Consider the following 11,530-nt stretch of genomic DNA (forward strand, 5'->3'; position numbering starts at 1 on the left):
GCCGCAACATGACCTCCCAACTCCTGTACTCAATACTCTGACCAATAAAGGAAAACATACCAAACACCTTCTTCAATATCTTATCTACGTGCAACTCCACTTTCAAGGAGCTATGAACCTGCACTCCAAGGTCTCTTTGTTCAGCAACACTCCCTAGGACCTTACCATTAAGTATATAATTCCTGCTAAGATTTGCTTTCCCAAAATGCAGCACCTTGCATTTATCTGAATTAAACTCCATCTGCCACTTCTCAGCCCATTGGCCCACCTGATCAATATCCCGTTGTAATCTGAGGTAACCTTCTTTGCTGTCCACTACACCTCCAATTCTGCAAACCTACCAACTACACCTCTTATACTCACAACCAAATCATTAATATAATTGACAAAAGGTAGTGGACCCAGCACCGATCCTTGTGGCACTCCACTGGTCACCAAGAGAGAATCTAACCACCACCATCACATGTTACCATCACTGAATCCCTCATGATGAGCATCATGGGGGTTATCACTGTGAGAGAATCTCATTTTCGCCCCTTTGACGTTCAGTGGTGTTACCATCACTGAATCCCCCCCACTATTAACATCCTGGGGGTTACCATTGAGAGAGAATCTAACCATCGCTCCCTTGACATTGAATGGTGTTATCGTCACTGAATCCCCCCCCAGTATTAACACGCCAAGGCCAGCCCCACCATCGAGTATGCACGAGTCAGGAGGGTGAGGGAATACTCCCCACTCGCCCCTGGACAGATGGCAGCTCTGACAACACTCAAGAAGCTCGACGCCATCCAGGGACAATTGATTGGCACCACACCCATAAACACCCCCCTTCCCTCCACCCCCCCAGTCACAGCAGGGTGTACTGTCTACAAGACCCACTGCAGTGAGGCTCCTTAGACAGCACCTTCCCAAACCCGTCACCTCTACCCTCCCCGGAGGGGGCGAGGAGCAGCAGGTACACGAGGAACACCAGCCCCTCCTGCACCGTCGTAGGTCTGGCGTTGGTAATTTAAAACGTCGTAAGGCAGGAGTTTGTAAGTCACAGGCCGTGACCTCCACCACTGGCTCCTTCAGGGAGGAGGGGGGAGGTGGGGGGTGGGGTGAGGCGCTAGGGAAATGCAGGGTTGTCCCTGTTTCCACCCAACTCGGGGGGGATGGTGGGCGTGTGTCTCCCTTTTGGGGTTGGAAGGGAGGTACGGGGAGGTTTCGGTGAAGAGGGGTCTGGCCTTTGGTTACTTTCTCTCCCTCTCTCCGGCAGACGGAAACCTCCAAGGGTGGGAAGGAGGAGCGTCCGGGAGCACCGCGAGGTAAACAGCCGGCGGCCGCGGTGGACGTGGACAGTGTCATTAACCGCTACGCCCCCATCAAGCCCAAGACGCAGGCCAAGGGCGTGCTGACCATCCCAGCGGCCCCCTGCCTCTCCCCGGCCGCCCTCCCCCTCCGCGTGGCCGCCCCCGTCTCCCTGGCGCTGTCGCCGGGCAACCGCCCGGCCGGGGTGGTCGTCACGGCGGCCGGGCCCCTCCCCCTGCTGAAGAACGTCGCTGTCCTCCTCCCGGGGCCCGCCCCCACTGCCCCGCCCCCGCCCCAGGAGCCCCATCCCCCTCCCCCGCCCCCCAAGGTCGAGCGGCGTTGCCCCCACCCCGCGCCCAGGGGCTCCACCCCTACCAAGCGGCCGGCCGCGACCCCGGGCGGGGCGCCGGCCTCCAAGCGGAAGCGGGGGCGCCCCCGCAAGGTGGTGGCTCCCCCCGCGGAGCCCGGGCAGCCCCCACCTCCCCCTCCCTGTGCCACCCCCTCCTCCTCTTCGCCCCCCAGCGCCGACCAGCCCCCGGCCCGGGCCAGCGCGCCAACGGAGCAGGAGGCCCGCAAGACGTCGGTGATCCGCCCGGTGTGGTGGGCTGGGCACCCGGGGAGCAGGAGGACCCGGTCTCCCCCACACAAAGCCCCCGCCCATCCCCCGTGACAGTGGCTCGCTCCCCCCCACCCCACCCCACTCCACGTCCTGTCGTCAGCTGGCCGAGAGAGAGAGGAGGAGGGGGGGGCAGAAGAGGACGCCTGACGTGCGCACAGCAGCTGCTACCACTCTGGGCCTGGGCCTGGGCCTCAGTTCGACTTCCTGGGGGACCCCCACCCGAGTTGAATTTCACCGTGCCAATGTTCAGCGGACTGTCGGGAGTGGTGACCTGCTGAAAGACACTCGTTCTTTCTTTTTTTTTGTTGTTGTTTATTTTTCCCGTCTTCTCTGCTTTTATTTTCGACCTGTTGCTAATTTTGATAACTTACACGTCCTAAGGTTGCTGTAAATACTTTACCGAAAGATAAACACCGAAACGTTTGGGTTTTTAAAAAAAAAATCACGACGAAAGGAGCACCCGTTCGCGCCTTGTTCTTTTTAAAACGAGGAAAAGCATCGCGGCCTGGAATCCGCTCGGCCTGTGAGACTGCGTCCCTCTCCGTTTCACCAGACAGTCTACAGAATTTACTTTGTCAGTGAGGCCAGCTGTGCCCTGGAGCTCCTGCATCATGAAACATAGCGGCTGGAAGGTTAACAAGCCGACCAGAGGGAAATCTGGGAGCCCAGGTCTCGGTTTGAACAGGAGGGGTTAAGACGCTACCTCTATATGTGCAGGTGAAGAACTAGGATCACAATCGAGTCTGGTACTCCGGTTGTAAACCGAGAGAGAGAGAGAGACAAAAAAACACGTGTGCGCACGCAAAGCACTCACATGCAAAACACATGCACACACACAAAACGTGCAGGCACACAAAATATGCTCACACAAGTGGTCACACACAACGCCCGTGCACACACAATGCACGCACACGCAAAATGCACACAACGCGCGCGTACAAAACGAGTGCACACAAAATGCACACAGTGTGCACGCACACCACATGCACGCGCCCACAAAACGCTTGCACACACCCGCGTGCACACAAAACACTTGCGCACACAAAATGCACGCACAACGTGTACACAAAACGTGCACGCACAAAATGTACACACAATGTGCACGTACACAAAACACGCACGCTAAACGTGCACACAAAATGCACACGTAACTTGCATACACAAAACATGTGCACACAAAATGCACTTACAAAAGCGCGCGCACACAAAATGCACGCACACACAAAACACGTGCACACAAAACGCACGCACGCACAAAGCACATGTGCACACAAAATGCATACATAAAACACGTGCACACAAAACACATGTTCACACAAAATGCATACATAAAACACGGCACACAAAATACTTACACAAAACACGTGCACACAAAACACATGTTCACACAAAATGCATACATAAAACACGGCACACAAAATACTTACACAAAACACGTGCACACAAATGCACGCACACAGAAAACACGTACACACAAAACGCATGCACACACACCACGCACACAGAACCACACACACTTCCCCTAATGAGAGAAGTATTAGTTTACTGAAGGAAGACACAGGTTGCCCAGAGTGGAAGACAAAGGAAGCAGTAAAGGAGAGATTGAGATGTCAAATGGGTCTAAACGAGTGGGTGTTATATGGACCAGACCAGATCCTCTAAAGATATTTTAAGAATGTAACCTACATCTTCACTTGACCTTATTGTAAGGGTAAATGTGAAGTGAGTGTTCGAGATGTGATGCAACTGGTCAAACCGCTCGACACAAATAAAATTAGTTTAAACACTGTCGTTAAAATACAAACAAAAAAATGAGGAATTTAGACTGACTTAACAATTGGAAAACCTATCAGAATAATAGATATGGTACCTGTTACTAATTAACTGTCCTGATACAGTAACATCCCATAAACACACCCCTTGGCAAAACATTCAGGCACAGATTATCAGATGCAGTTCTTCAATCCCGGAGGAAACAATGTCAAGAGAGATTTCAGAGGATGTAGCAGCTAGGAGACACTTCACTGGAGTCCCAACTCTTCTGAGACCGCAAAAGGCTTGTGACTGCGACAGACAGAAAAAAACAAATAAGCTTGGCCTGGGCGAACTGACCACTGCCCTCCCATCCTCACAACTGTTTAAAAAAAAAATAAGCACAAGGTCTCCTCTGAATAATGACTTAGGCCGTCTTCCACAGCCACTTTGGCCCCTCTGCCTTTACAACCCCACTTCAAAAAAAAATACAGGATGAAATAACCTTCCTAAAGTGATAGCACCGTCACAGAGGAAAGGGAGAACAAGGTCAACCAGGCACTGCTGCATTGTGGGAGGGGTGGGAGCGTGAGGGGCGGAGGACCTGCTCTGAGAAACGCCAACGTCCCCAAAGCGGAAAACGAGACGATGTCCCTCAGGCTTGCCTGGAGCTTTGCCAGAATGGCCCAGGAGACGTTGACATGGGACGCCAGATGCTTCACTGAACTCGAACAAAACCTACCACGGAGATCCGAAACGGAGTGCGCCCAGCAGCGTAAGAGGAGAGAGAGAGAGTTAATAGTTTGACCCTTCTTCGGAAGCTGATTGTAGCCAGGAAAAAGTGTGGATGTATGCTGGAGGCAGGATGTGTGGCGGGGGGAAGGAGTCAGCAGAGTAGATATTGGTAGGAGAGACTAGGACCCAAGGGCACTGCTTTAGGGATAAGGAGAAATGTCTTCAGCCAGAGAGTGGGGAATCTGTGGAATTCACTGGTGGCAGAGGCCAGGTCATTGAGTATATTAAAGACGGAGATAGATAGGTTCTTGGGGACAGAGGGTTTCAGGGAGAATGGGGTTGAGAAACTTATCAGACATGATTGAATGGTGGAGCAGACTCAATCGACTGAATGGCCTAATTTCTGCCCCTATGGCTTAAGGTCTTGTTGCAGATAAAGTGAAAAAATCACACAACACCAGGTTACAGTCCAACAGGTTTCTTTGGACACAGTAGCTTTCGGAGCGACGCTCCTTCGTCAGGTGGTGAAGAAGCAACACTCCGAAAGCTAGTGCTTCCAAATTAACCAGTTGGACTGTAACCCGGTGTTGTGCGATTTTTCACTTTGTCCACCCCAGTCCAACACCTCCAAATCATTATCGCAGATAGGTGGAGACAGACCAGAGAGAGAGAGAGACTGTTGGGCAGGTGAAGGGATGGCTGGCCAGGGAAGGGGAGTTGCCAGTAGTGGGGACTGTCAGGATTGGCTGCGCTAAAAGCAGTTTGCGTGAGGACAAGGTGGCTAAAGGTGTTCAGGGTTTTAAGTTATTGAACTGGATATTGAGCGGGAACTGAGAATGCTGTCCGTCCCATCCCCCTCAAGTTTGCGCTGGAGCACTTCAGCTGGCCAGCTGTCAGAGAAATTAGCCCAAAAAATTAGAGATTACAAAGCAGAACTTGAAGTGAAATTGACAAATAGTTTATTAGTACTGCGATATCGCGAAAGAGAAAATGACTAAGCTGGAACAGCACAGACAGTGTGTCCAGGTAGCCGAGAATTTCTCTTCCTTGAGCTGAGGATGGAGCCAGGTTTTATAGGAATCTTGTATAATGAGGTTAGTTCGAATGGGGAAATATGCAATGTATTTGGAAATGGAATAATCCAGTTACAGTGATGATCATTGAAATACAATTATCGGGAGAATGTCCTGATTGTCAATACAATGCAATGTCCTGACAGTATCAGTGGGATCAGGAGATTCCAGCTCTCTTTGCAGGGAGGTGAGAGTGTCTCTTTTGAAACAGTAAGGTGCTCCCATTATCCTGTCGGGAGCATGGTCCTTGGTGGTGCCTCTCCGTCTGACCTGTCCTTTGTGTGGCTTTGGTATTGCTATGTTATGAGACTGCCCTCGGGCCTTTGGGACAGCTGTGTTGACCGGGTATTGTTAGTGTGTTTTGGGAAGTGTATTTCCTTGTCTGCGAGTGCTGTCCGGTTTCACTTGTCAGCCCGTTTGGTCATTGCTGAGGCATTCTGGGTGTTTCTGGTATAGTTTGGCCAAGTTTGCTTTCCTATGTCCTGTGCGGGTATGATTTGGAGATGCCGGTGTTGGACTGGGGTGTACAAAGTTAAAAATCACACAACACCAGGTTATAGTCCAACAGGTTTAATGGAAGCACACTAGCTTTCGGAGCGACGCTCCTCATCAGGTGGTAGACAGGGTGGCAGATCTTTTCCCACACCAGGGAACATGGTGGGGTGCTGGAAGTGGCAGGCAACCGAAGGCTCAGGGTGGTGTTCACAGTCAGAACGTAGGTGTCCTGCACAGCGGTCGCCCAGTCTGCGAAGCAGAGGAGACCGCACTGTGAGCAGCGGATCAGATTGAGTGATGTGCAGGCAGATTGCTGCTTCAGCTGGAAGGTGCGTCCGGGGTCTTGGATAAGGAGGAGGCGAACGGGCAGGTCGTTGCAGCTATCTCTGTCTCCAGCGCGGATACACCGCCTTTCCTGAGCTGCTGTCGGTTGCGTTGTACAGGACTGAAAACGTCGATTCTGCTCTCTCTCGCTCTCTCCCAGCGGGCGCTTTCCAGACCTGCCCGCATTTCTCCAGCAACTTTCTGCACTTTTTTTCTTGTTTAAAATGTCTAAAATCATCCCAAGTCTTGCTCTCCGAGGGTCCCCGGGCAGAGCGGACGGAGTAAGAGACGGCTCTCTTCGGTAGTAGGGTGGACGAACTAGAGGGCGGGGTGTCTGATACAAGGAGAGGTTATTCTCCACGCAGGGAGTGGCTGGGCTCTGGGACGACGTTTGGGGGAGGAGGTGGGTGGTGGGGTAGGCAACAAGAAGCGCTGAATGGACTCCTCGGCTTTAGATCTGAATTCTGCATCCAACCTTTCGCAAACCGCTTGAGGTGTCTGTTGCAACACCCTGGGTCTTCTGGGTCTTCTTGAGAGAGGTGGGGGAGGTTGGGTGGAGTCCATCTTTCTTCCATGCTTTACCCTTTCTGGCTACGGATGGGGTCAAATCCCATGCCTTTCGCAAGTGGTTACCCCACACTCCGCCCTAAAACAGCAAACCCGCCCGACTCCCAGGGGAACATCAGACTCTGCCACACCACACAGGGATTCTCTCTCGGCGTTTGGTCCGTTCAGCTGCTGCCGGCTCTTTGGCTGAGATCCCCAATGGGATCTGCTTTCTACCTCTCTTCCTGCAGACAAAAACCATGCCCCCCCCACCCCTGCAAATTTCCCTTGAGTGCGTTTCTGAGTTCACACCCCCCCCCCCGCCGAACCTCGTTTGAAAGCCCCCTTTGAATCTTCTTTCAGTGTCTAACCAATTCTCCTTCCCACTTCTCCAGAGATGTGCAGGTTAGGGTGGATCGGCCATGCTAAATTGTCCATAATGCCCAGGGATGTGCAGGTTAGGGTGGATTGGCCATGCTAAATTGTCCCATAGTGCCCAGGGATGTGCAGGTTAGGATGGATCGGCCACGCCAAATTGTCCCATAGTGCCCAGGGATGTGCAGGTTAGGGTGGATTGGCCACGCCAAATTGTCCCATAGTGCCCAGGGATGTGGAGGTTAGGGTGGATTGGCCACGCCAAATTGTCCCATAGTGCCCAGCGATGTGCAGGTTAGGGTGGATCGGCCACGCCAAATTGTCCCGTAGTGCCCAGGGATGTGCAGGTTAGGGTGGGTTGGCCATGCTAAATTGTCCCATAGTGCCCAGGGATGTGCAGGTTAGGGTGGATTGGCCATGCCAAATTGTCCCGTAGTGCCCAGGGACGTGCAGGTTAGGGTGGATTGGCCATGCTAAATTGTCCCGTAGTGCCCAGGGATGTGCAGGTTATGGTGGATTGACCATGCTAAATTGTCCCATAGTGCCCAGGGATGTGCAGGTTATGTGGATTGGCCATGCTAAATTGTCCTGTAGTGCCCAGGGATGTGCAGGTTATGTGGATTGGCCATGCTAAATTGTCCCGTAGTGCCCAGGGATGTGCAGGTTATGGTGGATTGGCCATGTTAAATTACTCTGTACTGTCCAGAGATGTGCAGGTTAGGTGCATTAGTCAAGGGTAAATGTCGAGTAACAGGATAGGGTGGGTTACTCTTGGGAGGGTTGGTGTGGACATGATGGGCCGAACGGCCTGTTTCCACACTGCAGGCATTCTTTCTTTCTTTGTCTTTCTTCGATTCATGCTCCTCGCCCTCCCTCCAGCTATTGGGGAACGGTTAACTCCCCCACCACCCCCTCTTTCGCGATTTTGAAGATCCTAATTTGCAGTCTCCACCTGCCCCAACCTTCTCTGCTCCCATCCTGGGGGCTCCTGTTCTGGGAAAACCTCCCTCCACACGCCCTCGGAGCCTCTAAAGGAGTGGGGAATTGGACAAAGCCTCCAGCTGATCCGGGGAATTGTGTGGGTTCATTTCCACTTAACTCCCTGGTTCATAAAATCTGTCTCTCTTTCCACTTCACCCCCATCCTGCACCCCCACCCCATGCATTTTCAACAACCCCTTTCCCCTCCTCCATGCAACCAAAGGGTTTGTCTTCTCGCACTCTCTTTTAAAGTTGGTGCCTGATGTGCTAGGCAACCGCGGAATAATGGATTTGAGCTGAGATGGTAGTGTCCCTACTCTGAGCCAGGGGACTCTGGTCCAAACCCTCCCAGAGGTGGTGTGAACGACTCCTCTTGTTTAGGAAGTTATCCACAAGGTGGTACATTGTTATACCATCGCAGTGGGAGCCCATTTGGCCAACAGGGAATGGTTTTGCCCTCTCTGCTCTCACCAACCCATTTCCATCCCCTGCAACCAATTTCAAACCCCTCGATTTTCTCCCTCTCTCATCGACCTCCGACAAATAAACCTGGAGCAGTGCTTCAAAGTGAGCGGTGCTAAGAAACTAAGGAGTCAGAGACTAGAGAGATCGGGTTTCAGGTGCACTAGCGTCGTGTGATTTCTGCATTGAGGGCCGCGGAAGGTTGGCAGTTCAGCTCTCACCCCAGTCTTGGGTTTTTCTAATCCATTTGCTGCGCTGCGGAGGTGCAGCACTGTCAGAGGTGCCATCTGTAAGGTGCAAAAGGAGGGGCTGGTTCCACCCACACCCCAGCCATCCCATATTCATCCTTCGGACAATACAAACGAACAAGAGACGCTCTGGGTCGCAGTCACATCGCAATTAGCGGGAGCTTGCTGTTCAAACGTTTGCCCACACGACAGACTCGATCTCACGACAGGTATCTGGGACGTCCCCTGTGCCTGGGTGGGGCGCTACAGAAATGCAGGCTAGCTCCCAACCTGTCAAATGAGCAACAAGCCCCAGTGCCCCAGGTGTAAAAATCTCACAGCACGGTTATAAATCCTGTACTGCAGCAACGAGGAACTCGAATATTCTGAGCACGAGAATTTGAAATGCGGTTACGGGTTTCAGTCTCCCAGAGGAGATTCTGTCGAAATGTGTTAATAAAACACAACACAGCACAAAACACAACACAACATGAGCAACTCTGCACCACAGCCTCAACATTTCGAGCGATTTTCTCCAAAATGCTGGCATACTCTTGAGCTCTGTGGTAGATGTTACCAAAGTGCGTAACTCAGTCAGATGAGCAACATTGCGCAGGCTGAATGTTTAGAGCACAGAAATTACAGATTTTTTTTCACGTCTGATCCCTCTCCCCCCTCTGTCACATTCACACATGCCCCCACGTTGACAAATGCTCACACAAACACATGCCTGCACAATGTCACATGTATACACACACTTGGACACACACATGTCCTCCAATGCTCAGTCACACATGCACACTCAGAGTCATCGTCTCCTTCCTATCGGAAAGATGTTGTGAAACTTGAAAGGGTTCAGAAAAGATTTACTAAGATGTTGCCAGGGTTGGGGGATTTGAGGCATAGGAAGAGGCTGAACAGGCTGGGGCTGTCTCTGACAAAAACTCTCGCGCAAACACATATTTGTGCACCCAGTCATTATTATTATTCATTCACAGAATGTGGGACGTCCCTGAACAGGGTGCTATTTATTGATCATCCTTACTCCCCTAGTTGGTTGAGAGTCAACTACCTTTTCTTTTTATCTATTCACTTGTGGGGTGTGGTTGGAGCTGGCTGGTCAGCATTTATTGCCTGTCGCTAGTTGCCCCTGGAGAAGAATGGGGGTGAGCTGCCTTCTTGAACCACTGCAGTCCACCTGCTGTGAGAAAGCGAGGGCTGCAGACCAGAGTCGAGAGTGGGGTTGCTGGCAAAGCACAGCAGGTCAGGCAGCATCCAAGGAGCAGGAGAGTCTTCCAGCGCCACACTCCCAAGTCTGAACTCCAGCATCTGCGGTCCTCCCTTTCTCCTCTTCGATGCCTCTTCCAAGGATGCCTACCCTTGAAGATGTTCTCCTCCTGTCTCTACCGGCTCTGAGTTGACCCACAATGCCATTAGGGAGGGAATTCCGGGATTTTGACCCGGCGACAGTGAGGGCACAGCGATATATTTCCAAGTCAGAACGGTGACTGATTCAGAGAGGAATTTGCAGGTGCTGGTGTTCCCATGTAATTGCGGCCCCTGGTCCTTCTAGATGGAAGTGGTCTTGGGTTGGAAGATGCTGCGTGAGGATCTTTGGTGAATTCCTGTGGGTAGGTCAGACCGGGTAAGCAGGGCAGATTTGCTTCCTCAGGGACACACATGGTGATCTACACACACACACTCTCAAACAAGTATACTCTGTCACACGTGCATTGAAATGCTCACCCCTAGACAGACACCCTTACACACAAACACAAATGCACTCGCAGAAACGAACATTCACCTCACTGCCACACGTCTGTTGGGGAGATTAAAGCATTTGATTGCCTTCAGTTGGAGTGATACACAACAGGAGTCCACAGTGAAGAGTTAAAACTGCAGACCGTGGAGGGAGGGAAGTGACTGGGACAAAGAGTTTGAAATCTTGCTACATTTCCTCCCCTGCCCCAGCCCAATCACTCCAGCAGGATAGCTCTGGTAAGGTCAAGTCCGAGAGCATCGCAGGGCTGCTCTCTCGGGGTGGGGAGCGGGGAAAGAGAGACAGATGACTGTCAGTGGTTTAACCTGAGGGTCACTGTGTCTCAAAGCAAAGGGGAGAGGTTGAAATTTCATGGTAATCTCAGACAATGCGGGAATTAGAGTCAGAGTTATACCACATGGAAACAGACCTTTTGGTGCAACTCCATAGGTTTAAGGTGAAAGGGGAGAGATTTAAAAGGGACCTGAGGGGTAATGTTTTCACTCAGAGGGTGGTGCATGTATGGAACAAGCTGCCAAAGGAAGTGGTGGAGGCTGGTATATTTAAAAGGCACCTGGATAGGAACATGAATAGGAAGGGTTTAGAGGGATATTGGCCATATATTGGTAAATGGGGCTAGATTAATTTAGGACATTGTCATTACCACAACTTCAGGGACCAGGGTTCGATCCCAGCCTTGGGTAACTATTTGTGTGGGGTTTGCACTTTCTCTCCAAGTGTACATTCGTTTCCTCCTACACTCCAAATGGATAGGTTAGGGTGGATTTGCGACGCTAGATTGTGCCATAGTGTCCAGGGATGTGCAGGTTAGGGTGGATTTGCGACGCTAGATTGTGCCATAGTGTCCAGGGGTGTGCAGGTTAGGGTGG

At 51.8% G+C, this 11,530-nt stretch overlaps 1 protein-coding gene across 1 annotated transcript in view; it reads left to right on the forward strand.

The window, feature by feature from the left end:
• The window catches only part of rfx5 (regulatory factor X, 5), a gene marked incomplete at its 5' end in the record, with an annotated part of 19,225 nt that extends 16,852 nt beyond the window's left edge, over positions 1 to 2,373 (forward strand). Inside the window, one exon of the mRNA XM_043686090.1 lies at positions 1,262 to 2,373. Within this exon, the coding sequence (XP_043542025.1) occupies positions 1,262 to 1,963 (702 nt within the window). The remainder of the gene's footprint in view (positions 1 to 1,261) is intronic.
• Positions 2,374 to 11,530: the final 9,157 nt, after the last annotated feature.

This window comes from Chiloscyllium plagiosum, unplaced genomic scaffold, assembly GCF_004010195.1.
Source record: "Chiloscyllium plagiosum isolate BGI_BamShark_2017 unplaced genomic scaffold, ASM401019v2 scaf_5665, whole genome shotgun sequence".
Classification (NCBI taxonomy): Eukaryota; Metazoa; Chordata; class Chondrichthyes; order Orectolobiformes; family Hemiscylliidae; genus Chiloscyllium; species Chiloscyllium plagiosum.